The sequence below is a fragment of the Amborella trichopoda genome, chromosome 6 (genome assembly GCF_054954075.1).
Source record: "Amborella trichopoda isolate Santa Cruz 75 chromosome 6, AtrichopodaSantaCruz75HAP2 v2.0, whole genome shotgun sequence".
NCBI classification, from domain to species: Eukaryota; Viridiplantae; Streptophyta; class Magnoliopsida; order Amborellales; family Amborellaceae; genus Amborella; species Amborella trichopoda.
Genome location: NC_142341.1, coordinates 42,718,041 through 42,732,500, shown reverse-complemented (window position 1 = coordinate 42,732,500; position 14,460 = coordinate 42,718,041). Strand labels below are relative to the sequence as shown.

Below are 14,460 nucleotides of genomic sequence, written 5' to 3'. Positions count from 1 at the left end.
AAGTAATTAACAAGGCACCCGGTGATGCCCTGGGAGTACCTCACGGACATGGCAAAGAAACTCAGAAACGGATAATTTTCCATCCAAATTTTATGTCTGTTTTTTCTATTCCAATGCAAAATTTGTGTCTCCGTTGTGTATGACAGATCTTGATAGGCTGACCGAGAAATGTACTTTTATCCGTCAAAATTTTGGCTGCTTTCCTGGTTATAGAACCTTTTGATGCATGCTCAGCTTTTAGAGTACATTGAATATTAGCAAGCCTTGGTGTTTTATGCAGTGTTTAAAAATCGGTGATCCGATCCGGAATCGGGTGATCCGGATCAGATATCTGCCAGACCGTTCCGGAGTTGACACTTTTTAAGATGACTTTCTCCCCGTCAACTCTTGGATGTGGGATATATCCAACCTCTCTCTCTTCCACTAATCACTGTCTAGCATTTTACTCACTTGTTTTTTTAACTCTCACTCTCTTGTTTAAAAAGCTATGTTTGTGGGTTTCTCTCTCTCTCTCTCTCTCTCTCTCTCTCCCTCTCCCTCTCCCTCTCCCTCTCTCTCTCTCACCATCCACCCCTCTCTCTCTCCTCTCTCACTGTCTAAATCTCTCTCTCTCTCTCCCTCTCTCATCGAGTCACCGTCCACCTCGCTCTCCCTCTCTCACGGTCTACCTCTATATCTCTCCCCCTTTGGCATCCATCTCTCTTTCCTTGGCATCTCTCTCTGTTCTTTGTATCGGTATGTTTGAATGTCATTTTTTTTTGAGCAACTATTCATGTTATTGAGAGACATTATTTTATTTTTTTAAAATTTTGATATCTTTATTTTCTACTTTTTAGGGTAAAAATATTTTTTTGAATATTTTTTAATGTCATAATATTAAAACTTATTTGGGGTTTTATTTTTTATTTTTAATCATATGATATGCATTTTCTCATAATTTTTAATCATGTTTGTTATAATATTATAATTAATAATTACACATTGATAACCAAATCTTGTGTTTTATTTATTGATTTATTTACATTATAAAATATGTAATATATATATAGATATATATCTATATATATTTTGTAGTTGTTAATAAGTTTTTTTAAATTAGATGCTATTATAAGACATTTTAGATTTGTTCTTATTTGTATAATAAAATAATTATAAAATATAAACCAACTATTTCAAGTTTTAGACTTTTAGTATATAATATTATAGTTAATTAGGTTGTTATAAATTTGGATGAGCAGAGCAAATTAGTAAATGTTTGATACTAATTTCACTATATATGGGAAATTATTTTTTAAATCTTATATTATGGAAGTGTTTTCTAATATTTGTAAATTATTTTGATGTAACATTATAATACTACTATATAATTAATAAATAATTAAATATACAGACGTTTAGAAAGAAAAACAATGTCTAAGTATTCACCTATTTTTACAAAGTAATGAAAGTACATAATGCACTACTCCTAATTTCTTTTAGAAACTAAAAGAGCACTATTTTTAGAGATTTATAATGATTTTTTGAAAATTTTTTGAGACAAAAATTTGTTGATTGGGCCGATTTTCCGATTTGATCCACTGATTCCCTGATCCGAAACGGGTATGGTTGTGATTGATTCGAGTCACCGATCCATTTTTTTAACCTTGGTTTTATGTAACTAGAATTGATACTCTTTATACTAAAAATTTTCTTCTTCACTCTGTAAGGAATGACTCTGACCATTGATTGTAGGGAACTGATACCTCCAGATGCACTCAGATGAATGTTGATTCTTCATCTTGTTTTGCAGCTTGCTTTATATAACTTCATGATCTCTACATGTGGGAAATGCAAAGCACACCTTGTGTTTGTTGTTTTCTTTTCCAATGCAAAATTTGTGTCTTCTGCTTATGAGAGATCTTGATATGCTGACCAAGCAGTGTACTCGTATTTGTCGAAATTTTAGCTTCCTTTCCTGGTTATAGAACCTTTTTATGTATGCGCAGCTTTTAGAGTGCATTGACGATTAGCAAGCCTTGGTGTTCTGCGTAACTAGAATTGATACTCTTTATACTAAAATTTTCTTCTTCACTCTGTAGCAGTTGCAATGAGGTTTGACTTTTAACATTGGCTATTAGGGAACTCATACCTCCAGATGCACTCAGATGAATGTTGATTCTTCATCTTGTTTTGCAGGTTGCTCTGTATAACTTCCTGACCTCTACCTGTGGGAAATGCAAAAATTCTGACAGTGCAATTAATGTAAGTTGCTTATTTTAAACCTCAAGATTGGTTTTCTCTCTTTGTTTTTTCTTTAATTTTTTTCTCTTTCTAATATATCCCCTCATTCTTCATCTAATAAAAAATCAACTATTTGCATTTAATGAATACTTGATATTCTTCATTTCAAAAAAATGAATACTTGATATTATTTACTAAGCGCTGGTGTATCATTATAATCCTTTACCAATACATCCATCACTCTTGCTGTTAGTTGCGCATGATTCTGAAGAACACCTTGAATTTTTGGAAAGGATGAATTTGATTTAGGGCCTTATAATATTTTGCGTAGTTTTATGAATGAATTACAATTGCGCAATCATTTCCAAAACTTAAACAAAACTCAAAAAGCTTTGAAAAGGGTCACAAAAATTGTGCCAGGATAGTGTTGACTCAGACCATCCACTCCCACCATCCCCTATCTCCTAATCAACCCCATCCAAAATCACTCGGATATTCAAACAAAACATTGCACAAGTAGGCAATGAATGGGTGCTTCCCTTCTCCCAAGACTCCTCCCGTATACACCCCCAACAGTCCTTATCTATTGTGGCATCCACACCTATTCTGAAACCCTAATCTGCCTTTATATTGTGTACTACCCTAATTATGGCTTTCAGCAGCCAAGACATTACAAATATGCAAAATATGATCTCACTATTTTGTCTCGTATCCATTACAACCATGAAAGTACACCTCTTCTTTCTCACCTTAACAGCCTATTCATTTTAAGGAATTCTTCATTTTCTTATCCTTAGCTTGTCGTACTCAATGTCTTTAAGAGCCCCACATTTGGTAGAGGGAGGGAGGTTGATTTTCAAATCTGTGGCAGGTTTCCGTTCTATTAAGTTCTTCATGTTTTTCAAAAGTAGTGGCAGTTTTGTAAAAATTGTTGAAATTGACATCATTTTGCTGACTTCGTCTTTTTAATAATTGTGTATAGAAACAATTTATGAAATCACTGACTTGTTTACATTGTGCAAATTGAAGCTTTTGGAAGAAATGAAAAGGACTGGGGTCAAACCAAATGGGCAGACATATGTCTGTCTCCTGAATGCTTGTGCAACAGATGGTCGTATTGATCGAGTGTATGCTTTCCTTTCCTCTGTATCTGAACTTTTGACATTGACATTTATTAACTTAACCATACCATCCTGATTTAATGTTATGGAGAGTTCATTGCTTATGTCTTTCTCGTTCTCTCCTAAAATTTCATGTCAATTAGGTAGAACTGATTGTTATTCATATTGATGAATTTGTTTCCAGGTATTCGCTTTGACTATGGGTATGCAATGTATTGAGAGCCATAATGTTAGCTTCCAACGACTGACTTAAAACTTGCTTTTGGGGGATTCAGTTTTGTTAGCCTAATGAAACTAGATTAAGATATAGTGACATTTGTTATCATTTGTGGAGGTTAAACTGCCGTGTAAGCATCTGGATTATTAGTTGTCCGTCTTGAAATATTTTACAAAGAGATTTTTATCTTTTCTATGACGTATACATGCATTGTAGACTAGAGGACTTGTGAGCTGCTACATTGAAGTATTTGGAACTGGAAGGCACAGAACTTGGACTTCTATTTTACTTTTGATGTGTGTGTTATATTGTTTACTGGTTTGCTTGCCTCGGTTGGTGTTAAGCATGGCTCGAGGAAGTAAAAAAAGTTCCTAAAAGTGTACTATGGTTTGCGGCATTTGGGTCTGTTCAATTTATGTTCTTATATAAATAGCACTTCGCCAAAAGTGAGTTATAAAGATGGAGCTTGATCTGGCTCTTGTCTTCTGTTTCTCTTGTCTCATCTACTCTCATGTGATGGTGTCACATGCTCTTTCCTTCTCTACGCTTGCTCTCTATGTCTTTTACTTCTTCTGTGGATTGTTTACAGATGTGCTTCCCTGGGGAGTCAGGATCTGGGCCCATGTCCTGTAAATCCAAAAGCCTGGTAATGGGGTGCAGAAGTTGTGTCTGAGAATCTGGTGGTGAGGCCCTTATTTCTGGCAATGGGGTATTTGTAGAATTATCTCATTGATGGTTCTTTTGGAAATAAGTTGGTGAGGCATGGTTGCTGTTAAGAATTATGGTTCTGGACTGAGGCTTGGAAGATTGCCATCAGTCTAAAGAAGATTTTAGAGATAGTAGAGTGACATGGCAGATGGAAGAGATGATATTTATGGGTGGAGAAGGTAAGGTGGTTAAGCAATATAGGTGAATTGGGTGATGCTTTATTCCACAGGTTTTTGCTGATAACACAGAATTAATAGAAGAGTAGCATTTAGTGCTTTTGGTAGAATGTACATTGATACCTCTAAGAAGATTCCATTTTTGCTGTGGGTCATGTACCATGGAACTTTATGATATAATAATGGTGGGTTTCTCATTTTGTCATATTTATACCCATTGTAAGATGTAATATCATAAAAGACAAATACATGTGATAAAAGGCATGAAATCTCTCATGCTGGAACACCATTTGAAAAAGAGTGAATTGACATATGGTCTGCACTACAATATAAAACTATAAATGCTCTCTCTTCCAACAACTAGTGACATTGTTCAGATTTGTGCCTTCACGAAATCAGAATCTACAGATATAACCCCATGAATATGTTCTGCAACATCAACAGTGAATGTCCTACTTTATCCAATATAATGTTCCATGCAATAGCAAAACAAATGGGAGCAAAATGCTATTTTGAGAGGTAAATGCTATGATTTATACTTCATTCAAGAAAAGTGAAGCTAAGATTGCTGACATGTTCCTTAACACCATTAAAAGATATTGGTACCATCTTTGACTTGGCAAGTTGGAATCGTTGATCTCCACATGAGTGTTGCAAACTTTTGTATTACAGTTATTTATTTACTTGATATTCACAATCTTTGATTAATTTGTGCTTCTTTTTGGTGTTTTAGATCTATGATTGACATCACTTTTTATCTTCACGTAATGATTTGAACACACCCTTTGCAGCCTTTTTCACTGAAATGGGTTGTCATCTCTTTTTTTGAATATGTTCCATATCATCTGCCAAAGCTTTATTGTCATTGTCTATGTTGGATTGATTGCCTTCCCTTAGCTGGGGAAGTGAGAGATGTACACTATTTGTGCTATTTAATAGGTTTCTATTTTCTCTTCAACATATAAATTTTAATAGTTTTGTTTTCCTCTCGAACATATAAATTTTCTATAGGTTTTGTATGGATATCCTGTGAAGTACAAGGATCAAGCTTTGCTAATGATGCATGAAATGCTTCAGTAGCTCGAAGGCTGGCCTCCCCATATTTAGGCCATATGCTCATCTTCATAGCTCCTGCAGACGTTGATGATGACTTTCATGGTGGTACTCATGCTACTTTAGGAACTCTAGCTGATAGAGATTGAAAAGTGGCAATGTAGAGCAGGCACGGTGTATCAATTAAAAAATTCAAAAAAAAGAAATTCTTTTATTAATACCGGCAAGTCTATTTACATGAGCCACTTACAATAAAAAAAAAATATAAAATAAACTCATTGCAATGTAAGCATCCACTCTTACTTCCATGACTCTCAAATCTTGCATGGTCTCCCACTGAAATTTTGTATCGTGATACTATACACAAAATCATTAAAGAGAAGTATGGTGTCTCCGAGAAAATACCTCAAACATAGGTTCGTCAAAGCGCCAAAAAAACAGCACAAAAACTCTCAATCTGCATAGTGCTTCTAGTTGCTTGTAACATGTTATAGATGCTTCTGGAGGTGGATTGTTCTAATTATGAAGCCTTTGGCTCCCATATTCTTGACTCAAAATCAACAAAAGAAACATAAAGAAAAAACATATGGCAGCAAGATGTCCTACTCTAATACCAATAAAAGGTGGCAATGTAGAACAAGCAAGGTGTAAAAATTGAAAATTTCAAAAAAATTTATTTGATTGACACCGGCAAGTCTACCTACATGTTCCACTTGCAATGCAAAACATATAAAAATAAAACCTATTAGAATCTAAGGATCCACTTTTACTGCCATGAACATAAAACTTTATCATAAAAGAAAGGATAATTACAAGATAAAATGTGAATCAAGAAGTAGTGAAGCCTTTTACTGGAACAGAAAATGCCTTAGGATCACATCCAAAGGACTTGTGAAAATGCCTTAGGATCACATCCAAAGGACTTGCTTACGCCCTACGCCAGATCACCAAAGCGATGGATTTCTGATCTTATGGTCCCTGTTGAATTGGTAAAACCCTAAAGCTGTCGTGATAGTGAGCATAACTGAGAAATAGGCTAGGTGGGTAGCCCCACCCTAGGATACTAATGGGTGGGGCATGCCACCCTATGGGCTTCCTAGGTGGTGCGTGCCACCTTAGGATAGTTTAGGTGAGGTGTACCACCCTAACCTAGAGATAAAGAGAGTATGTAGAAAGAGAGTGGTAGAGAGACTGAGGTGATGGAATTGCTGAGTGGACCCCCAACTTATAGTGAGCTAGGGCCTAGGGTATGCGATCTTAGGTTAGGGTTCGTTGTGGACCATTGATCCATGGTGATCTGTGGGGTGAGGAGAGGATTTAATCTAAATCAGCCATCATGATAAAGGAAAGAATTCTAGGACCTGCATCCTTTAGCTTCGTTGATCCATTCTCTTCTAATCATAAAAGGATTAGGTTTGTCCGAAATACATTTCAATTGGGATTATACTAGTCTTCTAAAAGCTTTGTAATCCTTCTAGAAATCTAATTCAAGATTATCCCATAATTTCAAAATCCTGTTTCCAATAAACCTTATCCCATAATTTAGAAAATCCTAAACCTAACAAACCTCCCTTGGTTGACCTAGTCAACCCTATTCATAAGAAAGAGAGGGATGCATGGGTCTCATAGAGCGCTTTTGGGCCCATGATGGGGCCCCATGTGTGTGCCCTTGCGTTTTGGATCCATGTCGGTTCTAGAGATTTTCTAGTGCCCCAAACAATTTTTTCATTCCCTCAAAGTAATTGTAGAAAATAATTTGAATTTTTAATTCCAAAAATATTTATTTTGAATTAAAAATTCATAGGGCAAAAATAAAATATATAGTATTGTTAGAAGATTTATTTTTGTGTTTCATAATTTTTCAAAAATATAAACAAACAGAATTAGAAGACAATCGAATCCTTTGGATTAGGAATATGCGAATTACTAAGGCACTCTACCTAGGCTAAGACTATCTTCTCAAATTAACGCAATGGAGCCCATGGCCCACAGTCAATCGCCGGGGCTCATGATTGGTTCATCAAAATTTGCCAATAAATATTGGAGACTCGAGTCTAGTATGTGGATTATAAGTTCCCCCATAAGGCCAAGTTATGTCCCACATGGATATGTGCACAATATTGCAATAGTTCAGGGGGTCCTCTCTTTGGCACATATGCACATATTACCTGCTCGAGTCGCTTCCCATAATACATCTATCATGTGTACATGTTGTGCAGTGTTTGTTGAGGATTTGGCCCTTGCGCTCCAAGCCACCAACCACATATAGGAGATTGGTTACCTAGGTAAAACGATCCTAGACATCTCAGTCTTCAACAAGGGATTACTCTGGAAACCCTCTCTGATTGTACCTTATGTCTAAGGCCAAAGGGTTTTAGACTCATTTCCCCAACCTATACTTCCCATCTCGGGTGAGTCAACCAACCAAAAAAAAAAATACCATCCTGGTCCTGTATCAATTATACTCTCACTAGAGTATATATCCATATGATCATGAGTTCTACATGCTTTCAAGGCCTTTGAAATCGACAACCTCAACAAAGATGTCACTATAAGCTATTGTTTAAGAACTTGGGAAATCACTCAGAATCGGCACCTTGCCGTTTCTGGATGGCCTGAGTCTGATCTAATTCTGGACTGAATGGAGCTCAAGTCTATCCCAGTCGTAATAAAATCAGCTAATGTTCTTAAAGAAACTTCTATGTTTCCATGACAAGACTTGCAGATCTGATTCGGGAGGTGGCATGTCGACCCATTTCATGCCCTGCCCATACCCAGAGTGAGTTTGGATTAATAAACACTATTAACTATGATGCTATTCCTACTTAATGACTATTTTTACGCGAAGCATAGTATCAATCAATCCACAGTCCAATCTTATGAAATTTTTTTTTTCTATCTTATTCATGGTGATTCCTCAAGTACGCAGTATGATTAGGTTTCCTTGTCATTGGTTCTGTTCATGTTCACATGAATCCAAGTACTACTTGGGAAGATGTATGTCATATATATGATTGATGATTTTCTTGTGGAGAACTCGTGGATCCATGTTCATATGAGTGTTGGCTTGAATATGTTGTTTTCGAACTTGTATAGAAGGGGATAGGAAAGGAAGTGAGACGGATCCCCTACTGTTCAGGGCTCTTTTTCCTGAAACATAGCTGAATTTAAAGTGTCATTGAAGGAATTGTACTTGTCATTTACATGGAAAAGATATGGCATTATACTATTACATACAAGAATATCGGTGCACCTGGAACTGGGTTTCAGTCTGCAAAACCAGTTTGGTTCAAGTGAATCTTCTGAAACCTTATATTACGTTGAATGGGTCAAGTAACTCCACCATATATTTTCTAGAGTGTTGTGTGAAGAATATTAGTAATTGAACCAGGGAATTGCAATAAAACAAATTCTCAATTTCTTCATTTTCCCATTGCAGATTATGAATCCTTACATTATCTCAAGAAAAGACTTCTATAGCAAAGCTCATTTCTGATGTATATGTTTTTCAAACTAATTCTGCTATGGCATTTCATGCACAGATGAGAATTTTATTTCACGTCTATATTTTTGTACCTGTCTTCACATGGCAATTTGTAGCTATGTTGATTAACATTGTTTATAACAATCTAATGTGTAACAGCCATCATATCCTATATCATGTCTTGTATTACTCAAAAAATAAATTTATGATGCTCATTTTACATATAAATTATTCAACAATAACTGACCAACGACCACAATATACAAGGAAATGAGCTTTTTAACAAGTTGATTATGTGATGTGGCAGGTATGCTATTGTTCGTGATATGACCTCAGCAGGTCTTGGTTTAAACAAGTTTTGCTATGCCGGATTGATAACTGCATATAAAAATAAGGTGCCTGCAACGGAGGAAACAACAACAAAAGTAAGTCCACACGGATATTCCACTTAGAATTCTTCATTCCTCATCTTCTTTTCCTAATGGTCATCATTTTGTGCTTGTGATTTCTTGATTATATGTCTTTATGCATCAGGTCATTGAGCTTGTCAAGCAGTCCAAGGGGTGGTCATCTGTAGATGCTTCAAGTGAAATTGCGGAGAATGTGATGATGGGTGTTTCTGAAGAAGAACTTTATAATTTACCCACTGCAGAATTTGTTCATAGGCGTGCATTTTTGAACAGGCAAATGACGGTGTATCATGTCGCACTACATGCTTGTGCTGATTTGAAGAGTATGGAGGTATTATTTTATGGCTTTACCTCTAAATTTTCTTTTGTGTAAATAGCAAACATGTGGATTTAATGGAAAGAGCATTTTCTCGATCAATTGGCATCCCTCCTTTTTGTATTCATTTTATGACTACTATCATTTGCTATATGAAAATTTACTCCATTGTCTTATTCCAGTCCAAGCACTGATTTAGCTTTCATGATTTTCGTTTCTTAGACAGTTGTAGATTGAGACGATGTGAATGTCACACACAAAGTTGTCGAATTAGGCAAGGGATTTTATAACTTAAATTATTATTTAGGGCTTATAATGAGCAAAAGATAACTTTCAGATAGCAAGTAGAGTAGTCAGGCCCTATGTTTTGTGCTGATTAAAGATCATCTGTTTTTTGTATATTGCCTCTTTAGTAGGTTCTTTTATTGAATTGTTAATCTTCTTAGTATCGTTTTCCATTTATTTATGCCATGATTCTATTACTGTATCTTGCTTCTGTTTTTTTTGCATGGTATCTAGGATCCCCAAACCATTTTTGGCCCATTTTGGACAGACCATACAATCTCTAGTAGAACTCTTGTACTCCAGCCATTAGTGAATGGTTTAGAAGGTGTTTGGTCTGCTCAGTTATGCTCGCTTTTCTCCACTGCCTATTTGAAAATCACTGCAAATTGCTCCCAATTTTATTATTTCAAAAACCTATTTACCTCTTATTTCGAAACGAACCTTCTCTAGATCAAATTGGCAGTCTGAACTTGACCTTTATCTCAAATTGGCCTTATAGGTTGAGGGATTCGTAATTCCTGAACCATTGAGGAAATCATGGGTTTGTATTTGATATCGCTTGTACTGCTTCCATGCATGCATGTGCTATCTTGAAATTATAATAGTTGAAGTAGTTTCTTTGTTTTGATAATTGATTATGAGTGGCATCTGTTGTGAACGTTCCCAGACACTAGAAACAATTCTGGAGATGATGAAGCAGGACGGATATTCTGCTGATGTGTTTGTTGTGATGCAGCAGATGAGGTATCATTAGTTGTCAAAGCTTGTCTGAAAAAGAATATGTTTGTTGGTTTTGCAAATTGGGGCTGATGTATGGCTAGTTGCTTAGAAATTTTACTACTTCCAGATGAGGAAGAAGTATAGCTAGTTGTGCATGCTAGGCATAAACATAAATGGATTTGGATCTTGTATATTTATATGGAATCTTTTGTAGTTCACTGTATATACCTATTGTGAGTATCCTTTTTGTAAGGCTTGAATGCCTCAAAAACCTTGCAAACCTGTAATATATAGACTTAGTAGGTTTAAGAAAATTCTCTTTCCCATAGTTTTTACAATCTGTATAGTATGTATTCATTCATGAATGTTCAACTTGATGGAAGTTTGTTTGTGACAAGATTTCTATTCTGGTTAATTGTTTTCTTGTGACTTGTTCAACTAGATTTAATACAAGTCATATTTATTAGTGTCGTCGACCATGGAGCAGCGATTGGACAGAGGCTCATTTGTACCATAACAGTTCTACCATAACCACAGGAAACAAAGATAAAACCCTTGAAACATTTTGGTAATGAAAATTTTTATATTTAAAGGGAGGATCTTTGTGGATGCAGCTTGCGCGGGAGGATCTTGTTAGTGCCAAATGTCACCACGCACCTATCTTCATATATTAAGCCACAGTTAAGGGTAGGGACACATGGCATTCAGCAAGAGTATGACCCTATCAAGAGATAGACTTTAGGTTAGGAAATAAAGGTGCTGTGCATTATTAACTATCATAAGAGTAGAACCACCACAGAGCAGAGGGTGGAAGATAGGCATCTACTCGTGTGCCAAAGCACCAGAAACCACACATTATTCCCTGAAGATGTTTTCATGGGAGTATAAGGGGTCTCTTAGACCCCAAAAAAAGAGAGCTGCAAGAACTGTGGCCAGCACGGCACTAATAGACATCATGGTTTTGTTAGATAGCAAGATGGACAAACCAAATCTGTCAAATATTAGATCAATTTGGGTCAATGATCCCAAAGAGTGGAGGTTATTCCTGCGGTGGTGCCTGAGGTGGGTGGAATTTGGATGGTGTGGGGTCCATTCATCCTGAAGTGGGTTAACTGTGACAAAGCAAGGTGGTCTGCTTTCGTGGTCTTCGAAGGGCTTCAAGTGGCTATGTTCACAGTATATGGTCCTAATAGGGCAAGAGAATGGACATAGTTTTGGATGGAACTCAACAATGCTAGTGCAAACTTCAAAGTATCCTGTTGTGTTGGTGGGGATTTTAGTGCATGTTGATGGTTTCAAAAAGAACAAGGGATGAAAGTGAGCAGCAAGCATGGAGGGGCTTGAGGTTTATCAATACTATTGATTCAATAGTCATGAATTGATGGAAATCTCTCTTGTGGGTGCCCAGTATATGCATAGCCAACCAATGTGAGACCAATCCTGTCTTAATTAATTTGGACTGCTTCCTCATTTCCCCAAAATGGGATGCCCAGTTTCCTGAATCATATCTGTATGCCTTACTTAAGACAATTTCAAATCATGTGCCTATAATATTGAACAGAGAAATAAATTGGGGGTCCAAGGCCCATCAATTTTGAATTGATGTGGCTTGGTGATAGGAGGCTACATGTTTTAGTTGAGTAGTTGTGGATCTCCTTCAAGATCAAGGGCTTGACTGGACATAGACTATGTGAAAAACTACAGTCCTTGAAACGCAAACAATGGGCTTGGAATAGGGGGTCTTTCGGCAATGTCCTGGAAAAGATAAAGGGTTCATGAAGGTGATTGAAAACTAGATAGAGCAGAGGAGGAAAGCAAGGTGTCTTTGTAAGAAAGTGGGCAAAGAAGCAGGGTGAAAGTTTAAGTCTCAGATAGTCTAAGAATGGAGGAAATACACTGGTACCAAAGAGGGAGAAAGGAATACCAAGTTCTTCCATGCTACAACCAGCTATGGAGTAATTTGATCAATAGCATATCAATAGCTGGGAAAAATCGCTATGGGGTAGAGGGGACAGAGAGGGCTATAGTTTATCACTTCCTAAATGCAAATAGATAAGAAAAGGCCTAGTTCAGTGATGGAAAATATCCCCTCAACTAACTATTCTAGGAGAACAAGGACCGGCTGGAAAGGTCCTTTGATGAGAAGAACCTAGAAGGGAAGTATTCAGTATGAGATGAGATAATGCACCTGGGTGGCAGCGAGACTTAGAGGAGTCCTCTCTCAGGTAATTTGTCCATATCAAGTAGCCTTTGCCAAAGGCAGGCAAATTTCAGTGGGGATCTTAATAGCCCATGAATGCATACCCTCAAGGAATAGTGAAAAATCTCCTCATGTGTAAGAGCACTTCTTTCTATTCTTTTTTGAACTACTTGTAAGAGCACCCGACTTGTGGGACGCTCACACCCACACCTCATGAGTTTTTGTAAAACTTATCATATTATATATTTATATGAAATTGTCTACAAAAGAGACCATTTACTTTTTGTACAAAGAGGTCACAAATCACAATCATTATTGTCCTTTAAATTTCAAACTTGGTGGTTGTAAGAGTGTCATTGAATAATCACAAAGTTCCAAAAAAAAATATCAAACTTTACGACTCACTTCAAGCCATCCAATTTGACATGTAATGAGTGGGAATAGTTGTGACATCCTTGTAATAAAGGTATATGGGGTCTCTTTGTAGACAATCTCTATTTATATATATATATATATATATATATACATATCTATTGTCACATATTTGAAAAAAAAGAAGGCATACGATAGTTTGGACTGGGGTGTACTAGAGGATACAATGAGGTTGTTGGGCCTTGGAAAGAAATGGAGAAATTGGAAAAGCTGGATGTCCGTGACCACTTTTTGATTTGTAATTACGGATTCCCTAAGAGTTACATTTTCCAAATTCAGAGAAGGGGACCCTTGGTTTCTATTTCTATTATCAATAGTGGCTGAGCCATTTAGTAGAATGCTGGTTGGGGTGTTTGATGTTGGCATGCTCTCTGTCTTCAAGACCCCAGCAAATTGGGCCCTATAGTGTTACGTCAGCAGTCCACGACACTCGGATATTCTCGCTGCTAGTGTTGACCAAAATGCAGAGGTTGTGGCTCTTTTTGAGGTGCTTTAAGGTGGCATTTGGTAGCAAAGTTAATGTATGAAGGAATACCCTGTTTTGGCTGCTGGTCCCCCGTGAAGAGATGGAAATTCTCATCAGGTGTGTAAGCTGCAAGATGGATAACCTTCCTACTAACTGCTTAGGCTTACTATATGCCTTTGATAAGCCATCTAAAACGCTGTGGGGAACTGTTGTAGATAGGCTTGATAAGAATTTAGCAGCCTGGAAGACTAGGTTCCTATCATTGGGAATCATGATTACCCTAACAGAGTGCTCCTTATCTAGCCTGCCCATTTACTGCACGTCTCTATTTTCAATCCCTTCTTTAGTGGCAAACAGCCTAGAAAGGCTAGAAGGTCCCTAGGTTCAGGATTGTCACCGATGGACTAAGTTCCCAATATGTTGCAGAGCTCGAACCCAACTTCTAGGGATTTAATGATGAATTCTACAGGTTCGAGCCCCATCTGGTTAAAAACCGAGGTCCTTGATTACACTTGACTAGGGTTCCCTGAGTGGGAGCATAGTTTGTTTAGTGCAGTCCTTATAATGTTAAAAATAATTAATGAGTTTTTTATTAAAAAAATGTAAGAAATCCATTTGTTCTATATTAATTTATTATCTATGAACTCCATTG

General features: G+C 36.7%; 1 protein-coding gene across 4 annotated transcripts in view; it reads left to right on the top strand.

Moving 5' to 3' along the window:
• Positions 1-14,460, top strand: part of LOC18438681 (Pentatricopeptide repeat (PPR) superfamily protein) — a 33,324-nt gene that overhangs the window by 10,400 nt on the left and 8,464 nt on the right. For 3 of the 4 annotated variants that reach the window (XR_016058612.1, XM_006848874.4, XM_088870962.1), the window contains exons 4-8: positions 2,176-2,241; positions 3,250-3,347; positions 9,287-9,404; positions 9,514-9,720; positions 10,658-10,734. Coding sequence is in view for 3 of the 4 variants with exons in the window: in XM_006848874.4 (XP_006848937.1) it covers positions 2,176-2,241; positions 3,250-3,347; positions 9,287-9,404; positions 9,514-9,720; positions 10,658-10,734 (566 nt within the window). In the remaining variant the exon portion in view is untranslated. Of the gene's footprint in view, positions 1-2,175; positions 2,242-3,249; positions 3,348-4,147; positions 4,446-9,286; positions 9,405-9,513; positions 9,721-10,657; positions 10,735-14,460 lie in introns of those variants that run through there. The other variant, XM_088870963.1, reaches the window with a different exon arrangement.